Source organism: Bos indicus, chromosome 16 (assembly GCF_029378745.1).
Source record: "Bos indicus isolate NIAB-ARS_2022 breed Sahiwal x Tharparkar chromosome 16, NIAB-ARS_B.indTharparkar_mat_pri_1.0, whole genome shotgun sequence".
In the NCBI taxonomy this organism is placed as follows: Eukaryota; Metazoa; Chordata; class Mammalia; order Artiodactyla; family Bovidae; genus Bos; species Bos indicus.
Window position 1 is genome coordinate 28,686,582 of NC_091775.1, and position 21,282 is coordinate 28,707,863.

The 21,282-nt window shown below is 44.1% G+C and overlaps 1 protein-coding gene across 2 annotated transcripts in view; it reads left to right on the forward strand.

Annotated features, from left to right (window-relative positions):
• The window catches only part of CNIH3 (cornichon family AMPA receptor auxiliary protein 3), a 131,135-nt gene that overhangs the window by 44,598 nt on the left and 65,255 nt on the right, over nt 1-21,282 (forward strand). Inside the window, exons 2-3 of one of the 2 annotated variants that reach the window (XM_019976977.2) lie at nt 12,143-12,211; nt 20,101-20,148. In XM_019976977.2, the coding sequence (XP_019832536.1) occupies nt 12,143-12,211; nt 20,101-20,148 (117 nt within the window). The remainder of the gene's footprint in view (nt 1-12,142; nt 12,212-20,100; nt 20,149-21,282) is intronic. The other variant, XM_070768032.1, reaches the window with a different exon arrangement.

A 21,282-nucleotide genomic window follows, 5' to 3' on the forward strand; every position in this document is an offset into this window, starting at 1 on the left:
GTGGTCGGTGAGTTTCTCTCTAGTTGTGGCTCACAGGCTTGTTAGTTGTGGTGCAGACTTAGATACCCCGTGGCAGGTGAGATCTTAGTTCCCTGAGCAGGGGTGGAACCCACATCCCCTGTTTTGCAAGGTGAATTCTTTTTTTAAAAAACTAATTAAATTCATTGATTTTTAATTGAAGGATAATTGCTTTACAGTGTTGTGTTGGTTTCTGCCAAATGTCAGCATGAATCAGGCAAGGCAAATTCTTAACCCCTGGACCGTCAGGGAAATCCCTGACAATGGGGATTTGTAGTCAATAAGCATGGTAAAGGGGTTGGTGATGAAAAATCACTAAGATGAGACCTTATGGGTGGGTGGAGAGGTTTACTAAACTGACTTACTAGCATTCTTACTGAAGACAGGCCAGGGTGATCAGATATCTAGAGTAGGGATTCTCTCAACCAACTTAGCAAAACTAGACTTGGTAAGGATAGACGCAGAGCCCAGGACTGAAGCCTGGCTGAGAAGAGGACTCAGGAGACCTTGGTCAAGTGACCTTGGTCACTGGGAGAGCCCTGTGCCTTGTCTGCTTTCCTTTCTATGGCATCTCCAACTCCTACCATGGTGCCTGGCAAATGGTAGATCCTAGTAAGTATTTATAAGGAAGAAGAGTGATGGATTCCCTGCTGGCTGGGTGGTGAAGAATCTGCCTGCCAATGCAGGAGATGCAGGTTCCATCTTTGGGTTGGGAAGATCCCCTGGAGAAGGAAGTGGCACCCCACTCCAGTATTCTTGCCTGGAGAATCCCATGGACAGAGGAGCCTGGTGGGCTGCAGTCCATGGGGTTGCAGTGAGTTGGATACGATTTAGCTACTAAACAACAACAGCTGTGATAAGGATGGATCTTCCTGGAAGATTCTCCGGGGTGTTAGAGCCTCCCTGATGCATGTTCACACTTACCCTTGGACATGTGCGCCCCCAGAACTGGGCGCACTGGCTGTGGGGCACTGCAGGCCTGGGGGCTGGAGGGGGCACTTGCTTGCCCTAAGAAACAGAGGACATTGGAACCAGAAGGGAGGAGCAATTCCAAGAGCTGTGTGGGAAGCTGATGGCCAAGACCCAGAAAGGTGTCTGGAAGGTCACCAAACCCTTCAAGCCAGAAATTGCTCCTGAAATCTCAAGTTTGAGAACCAAGGATGGCAGAGCAAGTGCAAGTGTGGTAGGAGAAAGGGGGAACCTGAGGCTGCCAACAGTCACTTAGACTCTGTGGTTCCCAACTTGCATCACATAGCAGGTTATGGTACTGTGGGTGCTGGCTGGGTTAGGGGCTGAGTGGAACAGGGGCCTGTGGCCTGCTTGAGTGAGACCAGGAAGACCTCAGAATGCTGCCCGCTGCTGCCCTCCTGTTACCGAAGAGCTTGTACTGCTTGCTGTGTGACAGGCCAGTAAATTCAAAGACAAGTCTTTGGGAAAAGGGATAGTGACTTTATTTGAAAAGCCAGCAGACGGAGAAGATGTTGGACTAGTGTCCCAAAGAATCATCTTTTTTTTCCCTTAGATTTGTTTTTGATGTGGACCATTTTAAAAGTCTTTATTGAATTTATTACAATATTGTTTCCATTTTATGTTTTGGTTTTTTTGGCCACAAGGCATATGGGATCTTAGCTCCCCAACCAGGGATTGAACCCACAGCCCCTGCATCGAAAGGTGAAGTCTTAACCAATAGACCACCAGGGAAGTCCCCCAAAGAATCATCTTACCCAAGTTAAAATCCAGGCTTTCTTTTATACTAGTGGAGGAGGGGGTATGGCTGGTTATTGCAGACTTCTTTGTGTAAGAATCTTTTGTTCTTGAAACTGTCCCTGTAGGTGTTTAAAGATCATGACTTTCCGGTAAACCTCCAACAAGACAAATGATATCCTCTGTTCTGCAACTTTTTATCTCTGTGTGAATGAAAAAGGGTTATGCCTCTAAAGGTCGGAGCCTTGAGGATGGGCTGTCCTGTACATCCCAGGCTACATGCGGCATTCTTGTAGTGAAAGCAGAGTGGAATACAGAGATTAAAGTAAGAGAAACATTCAGAATGGAGTGGGATTTGTTCTTCCCTGTTCCACTCCCACCCTTCCCTCACTGCGTGTGTTCTTCAGAGGGGCTGCCTCGCCCACCCCAAGTTAGCAGAACGTGGGGGCCTTCTCCTGACCTCCTCCCTTCTGGAATGTCCCCTGGCTGAAGCTGTGCCTGCCTGGTCTCCTGTTCTCTTGGCTCCCATGCCAGACATACCTGGCTCTGGGGCGTCTTTGTTTTTTGTTAATTAGATGAGCACCGGGGAAACAATGTCAAAACTGACTGTGTCTGCACTGGCACAGGCAGTGGCAAATAGGTTGTGTCCTTGTGTCCCCAAGTGTACTCGTCATTTGGGTCCAGGGGTTGGTCTGGGGGCTGATGTCTGCTTTCGCAGCTGATGTGCTGATCCCAGCCTCCTTCCCAGTATACCAGTGCTCAGTCTCCCACCGGGGACAGGATGGGCCCTGCCACTTTCTCATCCATGTGTAGCCTCAGAATGGTTCCACACCTACCTACATCCTCCTCCCCTAAAGTGGCTGGGTTTTTCTGGATCCAGACTGTGCTCAAGGCCAGGGAAGTGGAGTCCTAGCATCTGCATGCTGGTAATAACTACAGTAATAAAAATAACAATATTTACTCTTGCCACTAGGCATTGTGCCCAGTGCTTTTATGGACATTATTTCCATTAGTCCTCACAGCCACAATAGGAAGTGGGAACCATTACTGTCCCGTCTTTATATTTGAGGACACTGTGGTTGGAAAGGTTAAACAGTTTGCCTGCCGTCTCACAAATAGATGAGGTGGAGTTTCGATTTGAACTGAGACTTTCTGACTCACAGGCATAGGCTTAACCATTCTACCATGTGGCGCCTTCTCTGTAACGGCAGTTCACTCCTCATCCAGCCCCATCTTTATCTCTCCTGCTCTGATGCTGTGATCTGTGGCACCTCATTTCACACTCATGGTGCCGTGTAGAGGTAGGGATGGTTATTATTTCCATTTTCTGAATAAGGAAACCACAGTCTGGAGAAGTGAAGTGAGATTTGCCCAAGGTCACACAGCTAGTCTTTGCAGGGTTAAGACCCCACTGAGCCCTCCTCCAGGTGTGGGCTTCTTGCCTCTAAAGAGACAGCAGGAGGCGTGGAGTTGATGGTGGCTCACTTAGCGATGGTGCGGAGCGGGCTGTGGGGCCGGCAGAAGTGGTACCCATGAGTGTGGAGCTGATGCTGCTTTCTTCCTGGGGGTTCAGGTGTGGCTTAGCAAACTGTTGCCCATAGCCATTTAGAATCCGTGAATAGAACCTTTAGGATGCTTCAGCTGCTCCAGCGTCAGACATAAAACCAACACTAAACTGAAGCCATCTGTGTTACAACCAGTAAAGCTGTTCCCATCCCCCTTCTCCCTCCCATCCAGTTGAACTCCTGACTCTCAAAAATGGCCCCAAGGCTTGGGCAGTGGTTTGAAGGAATTACTCCTGTTGGGACAAGACGTGGAGAAGAAGTTAAAAAAAAAAACCAAAAACCTGACTTCTTTCTAAATTAGAAGTATATTCTAAGCATGACTTTAGGGAACTTACAAGGCATGTGGTGAGTGTAAATGCCTGTTTCCCCAGGGAAGGTATATATTTTGGGTTGGAAATGCTTCTGTTGGCTTCTTTCACACTAACCAACTTTCACTGATAGCACCCCATGCCCTTCTCTTCTGGTAAACATCTTAGGTCACAGCAGCAACAATTTCAGATATTTTGCAAGTAGAGTGTATTGGTTTCCCAGGGCTGCCTTAACTAATTGCTACAAACCCGGTGACTCAGTAGGAATTTATTTTTTCACAGTTCAGGAGTCTGAAAGTCTAAAGTCAGGGCATGTCCCTGCTCCCTCTGACAGCTCTAGGCAAGCTCCTTCCCTGTGACTTCCAGCTTCTGCCGGCTCCTGATCATCCCTCGTGCTCCTTGGTTTGTAGCTGCATCATCCCCACCCGCCATTTCTGTGTGGCCTTTTCTGTGTCTTATAAGGATGCTGTCACTGGGTTTAGGGCCTCTAATCTAGTATGACCTCATTTTAACTGATTATTTCTGCAGCAATTCTATTTTCAAATAAGGCCATGGGGACTTCCCTGATGGTCCAGTGGTTAAGAAAATGTCTTCCAATGAAGGGAACGTGGGTTCGATCCCTGGTTGGGGAACTAAGATCCCGCATGCCACGGGGCAACTAAGCCCGAACGCCACAACTACTGAGCCCATGTGCTGCAGCTACAGAAGCCCGCAGGCCACAGCAGGGACGCAGCCCGGCCAAAATTAAAAAAACACAAACAAAAACGAAATAAGGCCACATTCTGAGGTTCAGCCCACAACATGGAGAAATCAAAAAAGAAGGTCTGCCCAGGTGGCCCTACTGCAGACAAGAGTCTGAACACATATCTGGGTGAAAGAACTGTCCCTGTTGATAGATGGTCAGTAGACAGAACTTCTGGGGGTCTCAGGCCATGTGCCCTCCCGTTAGAAAACTTTGAACAGCTCTTCTCGTGTCCAGTCACTCTCTGGGTTGGGTTAACCCAAAGTCACCCTCTGGCTTTCTGGGTCTGACTAGCCAGGATTCCTGGTCTTTCCTCATACTGCCTCTGAGCACTGACTTTACATTTGAGTGATTTAACGGCCTCGCAGGAAGGACCAGAAGATCATCAGCTTGCCACCTGCTCCCCAGTGTGCACACACGGCACTGCTTTCCCACACTGACCTGTCTCGTATCGTCCCTCTTGGTCACACCCCTTCGTTGGATTGTGAACCACAAGCGGCCAAGGCACTTAGTTCTGAGAGTCACGTAGAGGCCACGTCACCAAAGGAGCAGTTGGGCTGAACAGGGTCTCTCCTCTCAGGTCTGCTTTGAGGAGTGGGTTATTTGAGTCCCACACAGGTAGGATTCTTGGTCAGTCCTGCTCTGGGCCCCATCCCCTCCCGCTGTCTCTCTCAGTCACTGGGTTTTACCTGCTGTGGCCTTTCTGCCCCTCACCCATGATGACCTTGTTCCCCCCTGGGGCCTCTGCAGCATAATAACTTCCTTCTTTTGAAACTTTCTGTGTCTGGTTCCTGATCACTCAGTCTCTCAGCTGAGATGGTACCTCCTCCAAGAGGCCTTCCTTGACCACCCCCACCCCCCCAGTTTTATGTCTCCATATCACCTTGTTCTTTCTTCACACAGCCTGGCATTTTCAGATTTTTGTTTGTTTGTTTATTTGTTGATTCTGTCTTCTGCCCTTGTCTGTGATGACAGAGACCTTGTCTTCTGGTTCACTGCTATATCCTAGAGCCAAGACCAGTGTCAGGGACATCGTGGGTGCTTAGTGAAGAGTCTTTGGGGCATCTTCAGTAACTCAATACTTTCTTTTTAGGATTTCAAGTCACAGAGAGACAACCACATGGAGTATGTAGACAACTGCATGGTGCTACATGGAGCATCAGCTGATCAGGATTCAGAAACATTCTGTTCTGCTCAACATTCTGTCCCTCTTGAGCAGCGTCCCCTGCACAGCGCAGTCCCAGGCAGGATTGTAGGCAACCTGATTGGCTAAAATGTTTGTCATGCAGCTGGTGGAAGAGCTGCTTGTCTTGCTGTGTCTCCACTGTCCTGCTGCTGCCTTGTCTAGTCTTTTCTGTGTTCACTCAAAGCTCCATCTCAAAAATTTGTCAAGAGAACAAGGAAGGAAGATTCCCTATACAAGAAAGTGAAATAAGCAGTGAAGGTGACTCTGATATCAACCTATAAGTTTGACAACTGTGATGAAACTGGCTAGTTATAAGTCACACACTATCCAAGCTCATGTAATAAGAAATAACCTGGTAGTCCTAAATCTATTAAAGAAACTGAATTTTTAGTGTAAACTTTCCCTTATGAAAACTCTAGATTTTAGGAAAAAACCTAAGAGAAAATCTTTGTGGTCTTAAGAGTTCTCAGATCCAGCACCAAAAATACAATCAATAAAAGAAAAACTGATAAATTGGATAAACTGATAAATATTAAAATGAAAAACTTTTGCTCTGAGAAACATCCAGTTAAGAATGAAAAGACATGATACAGAAAAGAAGAAAATATTTGCATATGATACGAATGAACTTATTTACAAAACAGAGACAGACTCATAGAAAACAAATTTATGGTTACCAAAGGGGAAGTGGGGAGAGGGATAAATTAGCAATTTGGGATTAGCAGATGCAAACTACTATATATAAAATAGATAAACAATAATGTCCTACCTGTAAAGCATAGGGAACTATTTTCAATATCTTGTAACAAACCATAATGGAAAGAAACATGGAAAAGCATATATCTATATATGTATACCTGAATCACTTAAACCAGAAACTAACAACATTGTAAATCAACTGCTGTTGCTACTGCTAAGTCGCTTCAGTCGTGTCTGACTCTGTGCGACCCCATAGATGGCAGCCCACCAGGCTCCCCCGTTCCTGGGATTCTCCAGGCAAGAACACTAGAGTGGGTTGCCATTTCCTTCTCCAATGCATGAAAGTGAAAAGTGAAAGTGAAGTTGCTCAGTCATGTCCGACTCTTTGCAACCCCATGGACTGCAGCCCACCAGGCTCCTCCATCCATGGGATTCTCCAAGCAAGAATAAATCAACTACACGTCAATTAAAATTTTTTGAAAATTTCAATTTGCATAACTGACAAAGATTTGTATTCAGAATATACAGAGAACTCTCAAAAATCATCAATAAGAAAACAAAGAGATCAATTTTTAAAAAGTTGGGCAAGTGATTTGAACACACTTCACACATCACCAAAAAAGACATACATATGACCATTAAGCCCACAAAAAATTGCTCAATATCATTAATTATTGGAGATATGAGATATCTCTACACTTCTATTGTCATGGCTAAAATAAAAGAAACCCAAACTGACAATACTAAGTTTTGATGAGGATGTGGAGTGATTGGAACTCTTTTATGTTACTAATGGGAATACAAAATGGTACGGCCACTTTGGAAAACAGTTTCTCCATTTCTTATATAAACATACAGTTAGTTACCACATGAACCAGCAATACATGTCCTATTTACTCAAGAAAATTGAAAACACATTTGCATGAAAACTGTTACGCAGATGTTTCTAGCAGCTTTATTCATAACTGTAAAAAAACTGGAAAAACCCACATGTTCTCTCTTTTTTTTTTAAAGAAGTTATTTATTTGGCTGTGGTGGGTCTTAGTTGCAGCACGCGGGATCTTCAGTCTTTGGTGAGGCATGCGGGATCTTTGGTTGTGGCATTCCAGTTCTTAGTTGCGGCACTTGGGGTCTAGTTCCTTGACCAGGGATCGAACCCAAGCCCCCTGTATGAGAGTTTGGAGTCTTAGCCATTGTACCACCAGGGAAGTCCACCACGTGTTCTTTAACAGGTGGATGAGTAAACAAACTTTGGTCATCTCTAGTGGAATACTACTCAGCAACAAAAAGGAGCAAGCTAATGATGTAGCTGGGTTGCACGGGGGAGCAGAGGCTCAGGTAAGCTGGCCTTTGGATACAGCTGAATTAAACCGGTCATCCTTTGATCATGGCATCGTCATCATGCTTTTCTCACAGTCCATCACTGATGCTAATGGCATGGCTCCAGATAGAAATCTGTGGCACCAAAGGGCTCCACTATCCTGTACTGAGTGTTCTGTTCTCAGATACTGGCCAGGAGTCTGGGAGTGGTAAACTAGGAACTAGTGCTAAGAAGCTGCTGCTGCTGCTGCTAAGTCGCTTCAGTCGTGTCCAACTCTGTGCGACCCCATGGACGGCAGCCCACCAGGCTCCCCCCAGAGGGTAACCCAAACCTCACAGCTTCTGGGAAGCTTTGTTTTTGTTCCACAGAGATAGGTGCTCATCCCACCTGTCCTTGGACTGTGTTTCCTTCTCTCTGTGTGTACTGGAGGTAGGGTGACTTAATGGTAACTGTATAGGTTTTAGTGTCAGAGAGGCTTTGGTTTAAATCCTGGCCCCAAAGCAGTGATCTTGGACAAGTAATTTAATCGCTTTTGGTCTCAGTTTTTTAATTTCTGAAATAGGGACAAAACTAGTACTTATCTCATGGGGTGGCTGAAGACTTAAATGATAAAAAGCATGTTTAGTGTGAAGCCTAGAGCCCAACATGTAAGCATGCACTAAATGGTAGATATTATTATAGTTGTCTTGTTAATAGTACTTATCGCATTATAGCATGATGATCTGTTTACATGCTTGTCTTCTTTTCTAGACTTGTTGAGGACAGGAGCTGTATTTTGTTGATTTTTGTACCTGCAGGGGCTAGCCCAGTGCCTGTGGGTAAAAAGTGCTCACTGAATGTCAAGTGAATAGATGGATTGTTTAGTTAGTAGTTAGCGGAAGGCAATGGCACCCCACTCCAGTACTCTTGCCTGGAAAATCCCATGGACAGAGGAGCCTGGAAGGCTGCAGTCCATGGGGTCGCTGAGGATCGGACAGGACTGAGCGACTTCACTTTCACTTTTCACTTTCATGCATTGGAGAAGGAAATGGCAACCCACTCCACTGTTCTTGCCTGGAGAATCCCAGGGACGGCGGAGCCTGGTGGGCTGCTGTCTACGGGGTCGCACAGAGTCAGACACGACTGAAGCGACTTAGCATGCGTGCATGCAAGGGAGGGGATACTGAAAGCCTTTCTGTCCATTACCATCACCATTATCAGAAAGCCCATGAAGTAATTGTTATCTCATGGAGCTTGAAGGCATAAGCTTCACTCTGGCCTTCCTTTTTTCACAGCTTCCTTCAAGTCGGGTCCTGAGATGGGCTGTGGTTGCCTGCTGTCAGACTCAACTCAGCAGCTTGAAACCCCCTGGGGCTCCTGTCTAGCTGCTTCAAGCATCAGCCGCCTTTGTTCCCTTCAGCCCAGACTCACATCCCTTTACTTAGATAGGGAGCGGTCTGGAGGCAGGAATCACGCGGGTTTGTGTCTTCAGTTACAGCGGTGATGTGGGGGGCTTGATCCCTTTTCTGAATGGACTACCAGCCTCTTTGGGGAGCTTATATATGTTGTATCAACAGTAATGGGGTTCTAACGCCATCCAGAGATTTTTAGTTGACTAGATGAAATCTGATGAATTGTCTTTATAATTAGGTACATAATGAGTGGAATGCTTGCTTATGTCAGCCTGCTGGGATCTAGGAGGGCGATCTTCAGGCTCTGCCCTTGGTTCTGCTCAGTTTGCATTTATATCTGGGGATATAGATGTAGATGTTGAGCACATTATGTTCATTAACATTTGTAGTTTGGAGACATATCTCAACACATTGGACCAATAGGGAGGAGTTAAAAGGGATAAATGTCAGTTACCGCTTTTAGGGACCAATAATCCAATAATGGGTGTGTGGAATGAAGTGGGTTTAGTTTAACTGAAGCACATAAAAAAGACCTGGGCTGTTATGTAACGCAAGTTCAGTATGAAACCAGGCATATGATGTGTCTACAAAAAGGCTAATGCTATCAGGTCACGTTAACAGAGGTACAGTTTACAGAACAGAGGAGGTGAGTGGTGCTTTTACTCTCTGAGCCAACTGACCTCACCTTGAGTATGGTGTTTAGTTCTGACAGTCATGTTTTAGTAAAGACGTTTACAACTGTAATGTGACTGAAGGACAATCAGAAGGGTGAGATAATTTAGTGCCAGTTAACATAACGGCTGCCCACTCCAGTATCCTAGCATGAAGAATTCCATGGACTGTATAGCCCATGGGATCACAAAGAATCAGACATGACTGAGTGACTTAAAAAAAAAAAAAAAAAAAAAAAAATATATATATATATATATATATATATATATATATATATATATATATAATGGTTGGAGAGATTTAGCCTGAAGAAGGATTTGCTGGGTTCACCATAGCTGTCAATACTGATAGGAATTCCTTGTGGAAGAGGGATTCAGTGATCCTCTGTGTCTCTAAAGCAGTGCATTACAATAGAACCTTCTGTGATGATGGAAATGTGTTATATCTATGCTGTTTAATAGCTACTAGAAAGATGTGACTTTAAGCAATTAGAATGTGGGAACTGAATTTTAAATTTAATTTTAACTAATTAAAATTAAAATAGCCAAATGTGGCTACCATATTGGACAACATGCAGCTCAGAGGAGAAATAAAAGAATAGAACAGAGGTTAGCAAGTTTTTTTTATTAAAGAGCAAGATAGTAACTATTTTGAGCTTTGCTGCCCATATGGTTTCTGTTGCAGCTACTCAACTCAGCCATTGTGGTGCAAGAAAATAGACCATGTATAAAAGAATGCATGTGTCTATGTTCCAATGAAACTTTATCGATGGACACTGAAATTTGAAATGATCTAATTTTAATGTGTCACAAAATATTATTCTTTTAATTTTTTCTGTTATTCTAAAGATGTAAAAACCATTCTTAGCACACAGGTTGTGCAGAAATGAGTGGCCAGCTAGATTTGACCTGTGGGCTGTGGTTTGCTCACACTGGCTTAGCATGTGGGTGTAAACCTTAGGGAGTTATATGTGAGTTCAGTTAAGGAAGATAATGATTAATTAGAGGTAGCCAGGGATAGAAGGAGCATCTTCAGTAACTGGTGAGTTTCTTGTTACTAAAGCTTCAGGTATCAGCTGGATAATGAACTATCTGGCAAGGGATGATACAGAAATGTGTCTCTCTAATATTACTTACACTAGAATTCTCCCCTAATTCTGTAGGAGTATTAAAATCAGAGTGACATGTGACTGAGCTAAAATCATACCTGCTTTTTTAAGGGAAACAAGTCATTTTCCCTCACTCGGTACTTGCTCTCAACCCCTGCTGCTGGAACAGGGACTATTTTGGACAGGGGCACTAGCTTCACCATTTCAGCAATTCTCCCGAGTGTTCAGGGACCCCTGGGATATGCCTTCCTGGGGGAGTTGGTTTGTCCATTTGTGTGCAGCCCAGGACAGGTCCTGAGACCCTTGCACCCTAGGAGAGGACACCCTACTGGCTGTACACACCTTTGTTCTGTTATTGAGTCCCTGGTGACACCTGGGGGACAAAGTGGTGGGGGTTAGGAAGCGTCCCTTCTAGCTAGTTCTTTCTGTGGCTGGGTCATGCCTCACTCTGTGACTGGAGAAGGGCACCTCTAATATTTTCCCCTCCAGACAGATAGGGAAACCATTGCTTTCTGGGGACCTCTGAGCTTCTGTCCAGAATGACCTTGAGAACTCAAGTCCAATGGAGTAAGCTTGACACCTTGATTGTCCAGGAGCTGATCATCCAGCCTTTGAATGACTAAAGATTCAATTGTTCCTAGTATTGTCAACTCTGCTTTCTTAATTTTCTCTTCTCCCTTTTGCCTGACTTCTATCCATTAAACTTCTAATCAGCATCTCTGCCAGAATAAACAAAAGTAAAAAATAAACAACTTTTTCCTTCAGGAGAAAATGGAAAGTGCTGGTTTCAAGTTTTAACTTTGTGAGTGTGTGTACCTTTATCCAAAGCCCAGCCTGCTCTCACTGTAACAAAGTTTTCTCTACATTTTTATGAAGCACTGGAAACTTAAAAAAACCTTTATTTGGGGGATTTAAAAAATTCAGATAGTTGACATACAACATTGAGTACATCTAAGGTGTACAGTGTATGGATTTGGTATATTTATGTTACAATATGCTTGCCCCTTTCACCTTAACTAACACCTCTAGCCCATCACAGTTACCATTTTTTCTAGTACTTGAAACAATTAAGATCTAGTCTCTTAGCAAGTATAATGTTTATAATAGAATTTTGTTTTCTGTTACCACTGTACAGTGTATTAGGTCTCCAGGACTTATTTATCTGCTATTTTAAATATGTACCCTTAAACAACATCCTTCTCATTCCCCATGTAGGGGATTTTCAGGCATATACAATGTAGACAGGAGAGTACAGTCAACCCCAAGTGCCCCTCACCAGCTTTGACAGTGATTCCTGGCCAGTGTCGTGTCACTGGCACCCCTCTCCTGCCTCCTGAGTTATTTTGGACCACATCTATAGGAAGCTTTCCACTTGGTGAACTGACTCATCTTTGTACTAACATCTTGACTCTGTGTTTTCCATTTCAGATAATTGCCTTTGATGAGTTAAGAACGGATTTTAAGAGCCCCATCGACCAGTGCAACCCTCTTCATGCGGTGAGTTGTGGGTGACTGGAAGGGTGGTGTCCTTCCAGGCCACCCAGGGCCTGTGAAGGAGGGTAAGGTTTTGATGAGTAGGGTGAGTGAAGCACATACTTGGCCCTGGCTGCACCTCCATGTCTGGTTCAGGGTGGTAGTCCCTGAGGCTGCAGAGGTCTCAACTTATCCTGAAAAGTCAAGTATAGCAGTCCCAGTACCTGGGTGGGAAAGCTCTGTGTGCCGTGGCTGTGGATTCCTTGTGGCCCCGTGTTAGTGGGTCTTGAGCAGGGAGAGCGGCTCCAGGCTGTCCATCACATTGGTGGATGTGGGAGCATCACTGTGGTCATCCCCACTCTGTACTTTGCCAGGTTTCTCAGAGGGAAACTTGCAGGGGGTTAACATGCACAGCTCATTTCACTGTATCCATCACCCAGGGAGCATTCATCTTGGGAGGCTGTCTGGGTTTGAGGTCGGTTCGCCTTCCCCTGGGAACCTGATGTAGTCCAGTTGTCTGGCCCTGGTTCAGAATATGAGAAACCCCCTGCCCCTGCTGCTCCCTGAGTCCTCCTGCTCTGTCTGGCTTGTCAGGCCATGACCACTGCTTCCACGTGCCTGGAATGGATGTAGGAAGAAGCCTCGACATGAGCAGAGGAAAAGGACCTCGTGTCTGCAGAGTCGGGTGGATGCTGGCTATCCACTCCTTGGCTCAGTGCAGCCCACGTCCCAGAGCCAGGCACCAGCCAGGCCTGTACAGAGCCTTTTCCAGACTCTTCTGGACCAGAACTCAAAGGATGGAGCTCATAGTTCATGCAGGTCTGTCTCTCAGTCTAATAAGCTCAGTGAGCCTGCATTGTGTTGAACTTCCCTCCAGGCCCTGGTTTCCAGGACTAAGGCAAGTTTTTGTTTGAGTAGTTCTATTGATAGTTTCAGTTAAAAGTTGTAGAGTGAATGCCAGGATTTACTAGTGTGACTATACATATATACACACACACACACATATATAGTATATATCTGTGTGAATATTAGTATTAACCTGGAAGGCTTTAGTGGCATCATTTAGTGACATAATTCTCTAGTGATAGGGACAAAGAGGTCTGTTCTCCTTAGCTGTGGGCCCCCTGAAGAGAGTTGTATTCTTCGGGAGGTACTAAAAGACCAAGGGAACAGGCTTTGGTGTCCACTTGTAAAGTACAGGGTTATTATTGGATTATTATTTAACAGTTATTACTGTTAAATTTTGGGTGGGTTTTATTACATTCCAACAATACAAGAGAAGACTCTACATATGGACATCACCAGATGGCCAATACTGAAATCAGATTGATTATATTCTTTGCAGCCAATGATGGAGAAGCTCTATACAGTCAGCAGAAACAAGACCCGGAGCTGACTGTGGCTTAGATCATGAACTCCTTATTGCCAAATTCAGACTTAAATTGAAGAAAGTAGGGAAAACCACTAGACCATTCAGATATGACCTAAATAAAATTCCTTACGATTATACAGTGGAAGTGAGAAATAGATTCAAGGGATTAAACCTGATAGACAGAGTGCCTAAAGAACTATGGATGGAGGTTTGTGACATTGTACAGGAGGCAATGATTAAGACCATCCCCAAGAAAAAGAAATGCAAAAAGGCAAAATAGTTGTCTGAGGAGGTCTTACAAATAGCTTTGAAAAGAAGAGAAGCAAAAGGCAAAGGAGAAAAGGAAAGATATACCCATCTGAATGCAGAGTTCCAAAGAAGAGCAAGGAGAGATAAGAAAGCCTTCCTCAGTGATCCATGCAAAGAAATAGAGGAAAACCATAGAATGGGAAAGACTAGAGATCTCTTCAAGAAAATTAGAGATACCAAGGGAACATTTCATGCAAAGATAGGCACAATAAAGGACAGAAAATGTGTGAACCTAACAGAAGCAGAAGATATTAAGAAGAGGTGGCAAGAAGACACAGATGAATTATACAAAAAAGATCTTTGTGACCCAGATAATCACAATGGTGTGATCGCTCACCTAGAGCCAGACATCCTGGAATGTGAAGTCAAGTGGGCCTTAGGAAGCATCACTATGAACTAAGCTAGTGGAGGTGATGGAATTCCAGTTGAGCTATTTCAAATCCTAAAAGATGATGCTGTGAAAGTGCTGCACTCAATAGGCTAGCAAATTTGAAAAACTCAGCAGTAGCCATAGGACTGGAAAAGGTCAGTTTTCATTCCAATCCCAAAGAAAGGCAATGCCAAAGAATGTTCAAACTACTGCACAATTGCATTCATCTCACATGCTAGCAAAATAATGCTCAAAATTCTCCAAGCCAGGCTTCAGCAGTATGTGAACCATGAACTTTCAGATGTTCAAGCTGGATTTAGAAAATCCAGAGGAACCAGAGATCAAATTGCCAACATCAGTGGGATCTTCGAAAAGCAAGAAAGTTCCAGAAAAACATCTACTTCTGCTTTATTGATTATGCCAAAGCCTTTGACTGTGTGGATCACAACAAACTGTGGAAAATTCTTCAAGAGATGGGAATACCAGGCCACCTTCCCTGCCTCCTGATAAATCTGTATGCAGGTCAAGAAGCAACAGTTAGAACTGGACTTGGAACGACAGACTGGTTCCAAATTGGGAAAGGAATACGTCAAGGCTGTATATTGTCACCCTGCTTATTTAACTTATATGCAGAGTACATCATGAGAAATACTGGACTAGATGAAGCACAAGCTGAAATCACAAGATTCCAGATCACAAGCACAAGATTGCAGGGTGAAATATCAATAACCTCAGATATGCAGATAACACCACCCTTACGGTAGAAAGTGAAGAACTAAAGAGCCTCTTGATGAAAGTGAAAGAGGAGAGTGAAAAAGCTGGGGAAAAAACTCAACATTCAGAAAACTAAGATCATGGCATCTGGTCCCATCATTTCATGGCAAATAGATGGGGAAACAGTGGAAACAGTGACAGACTTTACCCTTTTGGGCTCCAAAATCACTGCAGATGGTGACTGCAGCCATGATTAAAACATGCTTGCTCTTTGGATGAAGAGTTATGACCAACCTAAACAGTATATTAAAAAGCAGAGACATTAATTTGCCAACAAAGGTCCATCTAGGCAAAGTTATGGTTTCTCCAGTAGTCATGTATGGATGTGAGAGTTGGACTATAAAGAAAGCTCAGCACCGAGGAATTGATGCTTTTGAACTGTGGTGTTGGAGAAGATTCTTGAGAGTCCCTTGGACTGCAAGGAGATCCAACCAGTCCATCCTAAAGGAAATCAGTCCTGAATATTCATTGGAAGGACTCATGTTGAAGCTGAAGCTGAAACTCCAATACTTGGGCCACCTGATGCAAAGAACTGACTCATCTGAAAAGACCCTGATGCTGGGAAAGATTGAAGGCGAGAGGAGAAGGGGATGACAGAAGATGAGATAGTTGGATGGCATCACTGACTCAATGGACACGAGTTTGAGTAAACTCCGGGAGTTGGTGATGCACAGGGAGGCCTGGTGTGCTGCAGTCCATGGGGTCGCAGATTCTGACATGACTGAGCAACTGAACTGAACCGAACTGAAGAAACTATATATATATATATATTCAGTGGTGATTTAGTTGCTAAGTCATGTCCAACTCTTGTGACCCCATGGACTGGGGCCCACCAGGCTCTTCTGTCCATGGGATTCTCCAGGCAAGAATACTGGAGTAGGTTGCCATTTCCTTCTCCAAGGATTATTCTTGTGTTTCCTACATTGCAGGCAGATTCCTTACTGCTGAGCCACCAGGGAAGCCCCATATAGACACACACACACACACACACACACATATAAAACCTAAAATTCTCATAACTCTGTGAGACAGGCCTCATTTGCCCAATTTAGACTCTTATCCAAGGACTCAAAGTTCATGCGCAGTGAAGTCAGAATTGGAACCCAGGTCTGCTTGTGTTCTTACCACTTACTCTATGTTGTAGAAAAAGAGATAGATCTGATTCTTTAAACACCTGTTTTTATAATCCCTTGATTCTGTGAAACAGAGCCTACCCTTTCTAAGTCAACCGTGTGAAGCAGAGTTTTGTGGCAAGTTGGAAGAATCCCTAAGATCTACTTTAAAACTGACCTGTCTTGTGAAACTTGTCATTATTTAAAATTCATTTTGTTTCCATCTGCCAGCCTCACCACCCCCCAGGGGTAACTTGGCTCCTCCAGACCTGAAAGGGTTGCACCTCGGGCCTCCTTTCACTCTGGATGTTTTTGTGGTTGGCACCAGCATCGCACACCTGGCCCGTCAATATCGACCAGGTGCACAGAGCTGCTCTAGGCTGAGAGGGTGCTTCTGTTTGGAATGTCAGGGAGTCAAGAGCCTGTTTTGCTTCCTTCTGGTGGCTTGGGCTCAAATGAGAAAGTGGCTCACTTAGAATACCCAGAGTTCCTTGTGTCCTGCCCCTCAAATCCAATCATGTGAATTCAACACCAAGGTGCAAGAGGGTTGATGAAACCAGGAGACAGGTTCGTGATGCCCGTTTCCATCTTACCTTGACAGTTTTCTTAGTTCGGGCAGAACAAAGAAAATTAGGACCAGTGTATGTCCAATGGGAAGCTTCTGCACAAGGTCAGTGCAAGGACAGAACCTGCACACAGTAGGTGCTTAATAACTTTGTTGCTGAAAGAATGAATGACTGTTAAAGGGTGAGGTTGCATAGCAGAGAAGCTGAACCTCAACTTTTTATTCCTATGATGAAAGCCACACTTGTTCACAGATATAGAAAACAAATTTATGCTTACCAGGGGTGGGAAAGAGGGGGGATAAATTAGGAGGTTGGGATCAACATAAATACACTACTGTGTATAAAATAGGCTTCCCTGATAGCTCAGTTGGTAAAGAATCCACCTGCAATGCAGGAGACCCCAGTTCGATTCCTGGGTTGGGAAGATCCCCTGGAAAAGGGAAAGGCTACCCATTCCAATATTCTGGCCTAGAGAATTCCATGGACTATATAGTCCATGGGGTCACAAAGAGTCGGACACGACTGAGCGACTTTCACGTTCATATATAAAAGATAACTATTAGGACCTACTGTATAGCACAGGGGACTCAATATTTGTAGTAATGTGGGAAAAGAATCTTAAAAAGACTGGATATATGTATGTATGTAACTGATTCCCTTTATTGTACACCTGAAGCTGACATAGCATTGTAAATCAACTATACTCCAATAAAAGTTTAAAAAAATAAAGCCACACATCTAATCAGTCAATGAATTAATTAAGGAGTCTGGGTCTCAAAGACCAGACATCTTATAGACAAACTAAAGCCCTTAGCTTTGTAAAGGACTCCTGTCTGATACTTTTTAAAGCCCTAATGCAAGAGTATTAGGCACATTCCCCCTGGATTTTATGATGTTACTCCCTGGCAGGAACTTAAACTTTGGATGCCTAATTTAACTCATCCTTAAGCTCTCTGGGCCCCCATAGAGCCTCTGCAGCAGCATCTCAGGCTCAGGTGGCTTGACAAAGCTGCTTCACTGGTTGCTAACTGTAGTCCTGGACAAATTTGTGCAAACAGCTGCTGATTGGTGTGGAGTATTTCTAAATGAACACACATGAGGTCCACTGGTTCTTTAGATTTAAGCTCTAAATACTGTGGGACCCTTTGGTTGACCACCAGTCCCCGCTTCCAGCCAGTGAGAAGAGGAGGAATGCTTTGTTTCTACTCTGAGTTTCTCATGGTAACCCTTTCCCTTTCCTTTTATCAGCGGGACATTTAATATCACTGTAAAGTAAGGAGAAATGTTGTCCTTCAGAGGATCTGGCTTGCTGGAGAAAGAGCTCGCGTGTGTCCTGAACTACCCACCCCTTTCATCCTTGGGATCTCACGTCTTTTCACATGTTCTCCATTTAGGCAGCCTCGATGCCCAGCTGTGTGTGTGTGCATTTGCTTGTACACGAGCAAGCACACATGTATGTTGAGGAGGATGTGGTCTGTCTTCCTAGCCCTGTGGACGCTAATTTGTCCTGATGTGGGCTCTTTCCTCTGGGCTTAAAGGATGCACAGGAATTGCTATATTTGTGATTTAATTAGAGAAATTGAAGTGGCCCAGCCACCTGTCTTCTCGAGATCCAGGAGGAGCCTCATTATCATCATGTCTACCGCAACCAAATTGCCTTGGTAATGAAGCACCAGGAGATGCCACAGCTGTGTTCAGGGTGGTTTCAGAGATCGCGAAAGTCACTGCAGGAAAGGGGAGGCAACGTTCAGTGTGTGAGCCTAGCATCATCACCTGCCCACCCCTGGGGCATTTTTCCATGGCAGTGAGCCAAACTCTAGAGACGGCCATCTTGAAAATTCTTAGCCCGGGGGCACTGCTGGTGTCTAATGAGTGGGAAGATTGCTTCCTCTAAATACAGTCACTTTAGAAAAATAAAGTCAAGGGCAGAGAGCTTCCCCATCTTATTCACTAATCAGGCACATATGCTCTTGGAGACTTGAATGGGAAGCCCTCCAGGGGGTCTGACTCCAGGCTTCAGGACATTCATGAGCACGTGGTCCCTATTCTTTAGTTTGATTGTCTTACAGGGACATGGAGGTTGTAGGAAAAAGAAATAAAGAAACCTGTGCTGGGCTGAAAAGAAAGCTGAACCCCATGCTGTTTGCTGGGGAAGTTGGGTTAAGAGCAAATAATTGTGACAAGATCAGTAGAGAAAAGCTTGAAACTCTTATTTCTTTCAGTTTTATTAAGATATAATGGGCAATAGCAGTATATTTAGTTTCAGGTGTATGGCATAATGACTTGACTTGCAAATGTTGCAAAATAATTGGTTAACATTGCAAAATAAATGGTTAGCATCTATCATGTCGTATAGACGTGAAAGAAAAATATTTTCCTTGTGATGAAATTTTGGGGATTTATTCACTTAGCAACTTTCAAATATGCCACATAGCATCTTAGCTATACGTGTTATGTTATACATTACATCCCATTATTTGCCTTATAACTGGAAGATTTTAACTTGTGATCACCGTCAAATTCCCTCTCTACCTCTGGTAACTGCAAATCTGATCTCTCTTTCTGTGAGTTTGTCTTGTTCTTATTGTTTTGTTTTTGGATTACACAAATAAATGAGACCACACAGTATTTGTCTTTCTCTGATGTTTTATTTAGCATAGTGCCCTTGAGGTCTGTCTATGTTGTCACAAATGGCAAGGTTTCCTTTTTATGGCCGAATAATATCCCATTGTTTATGTATATACAACTGATTTATCCATTCATCTGTCAATGGACACTTAGGTTATTTCTATGTCTTGGCTACTCTAAAAAAGCTGTTATGAACATAATGGTGCAGATATTTCTTCAGTATAGTAATTTTGTTTCCTTTGGATATATCCAGAAGTGGAATGCTGGATCATGTGGTACTTCTATTTTTAATTTTTTGAGGAACCTCCATACTGTTTTCCATAGTGACTGTACCAATTTACACTCCCACCAACAGTGTAGGAGGGTTCATTTTTTTCCTCACAGCCTCACCAGCACTTGGTATCACTTGTCTTTTTGATGCTAGTCATTCTAACGGATGTGAGGTGATATCTCATTTTGGTTTTAATTTGGATTTTCCTGGTGATTAGTGAGATTGAGCACCTTTTCATGTGCCTGGTGGCCATCTGTATGTCTTTGGAAAACTGTTCAGATCCTCTGCCCATTTTTAATTGGTTTATTTGTGTGTTTTTGTTTTTTTTTTGCTCTTGAGTTATATGAGCTGAAATTCTTCTTAGCAAAAGGTCGGAGCTTGAAGGTCACGGCTGGGAAGGGTCTGTAGTGGACTCTGCCTCCTCCACTAGGGGCTGAATGAGGGGTTTCTCGTGTTTTTCCAGCAGAAGACCTAACCTCCCCTCTCTTTTCTTTCTTGTGCCTCCTGATAGAGGGAACGGCTGAGGAACATTGAGCGAATATGCTTCCTTCTGCGAAAGGTCAGTGCAAGTGCCCCATGCCAAAGCGTGGATGATCACATGGTCACGGGTGGTCACACAGTGAAAGGGACTGGTGAGGCTGAACGCCTGCTTCGGTCCCTGTCTCCCCACGAAGGCAAATGATGGTGGGGGAGAAGGAGGTGGGAGCAAGTGAGTTCTTTGGAAACCTCCAGAGACAAGAGGCACTAATTAAAAGGGGTGGCCATCAATCAAAGTGTCAGGACAGCACTGGATATTTGCAAGTGCCCTCTGGTTGGATTTTGAGGTTCTTTATCTTTGCTTGATGATGGATGGCCTTTACAGCTGATAACTGCTTCACAGCCTTTGTTCCTGTCTGATGCTGGGCTCAGAAATGCTCCCGCCTGGCTCAGCCAAGTTTTTAACTGGTTGTTGGGTTTCATTTGAGGTTTCAACCTGCCACTCAGCTTTGCAGTTTGATTGACAGCATCATCAGGAGTGTTGGAGGGGTGGGATGGGAGATATTATTAAAGGGGGAGCCAGACATTCAGAGAGTTTCTCTGAATGAATGGTCAGTAGGTCACAGCTGCCCTCAGCGCATTCAGAAAGCACACGTGTGCACGCATATTCATGTATGCATGTACAGCTTAAGCTTAGTATTTAGCAGGGCTCTATGATGTAGCTGGGAGACCCCTGTGACAGAGAGATCAGTCTGCCACTCTCCAGTAAGGAAAGCATGTACTTTTTGTAGCAAAGTGTGGAGAATAGCAACTTGCATGTAAAACTAAGTGTCCATTACCTTGAGCCAAGGGACATCCCTGATCTCTATTCAGAGTGGATGGGCTACAGGCTGTAGGAAAGCCACCCGTCCACCCAAAAGGAGTTTTTGAGCTTTATGTGAATAGGAGAGAAATCAAATGCCATGCCAACATTGATGGAAGGGAAACAATTTTGCAAGCTTTTGATTTTTTTCCCTATATTTCAATAATGATGCCTTTCATTGGGAGAGAGAGCTTAATCAAGAAGTCAGTTATTTTTCTAGCTAATTACTTGTCCTTTACTGTTTTTCAAGAAACTCAGTATGTCAGGGTTCTGCATCTGCTATGACAGAGCAGGGAAGTAAGCTCAGATAATGAAAATACTAGTGATCCAAGGAATAAAGAATGATTAAGAAAA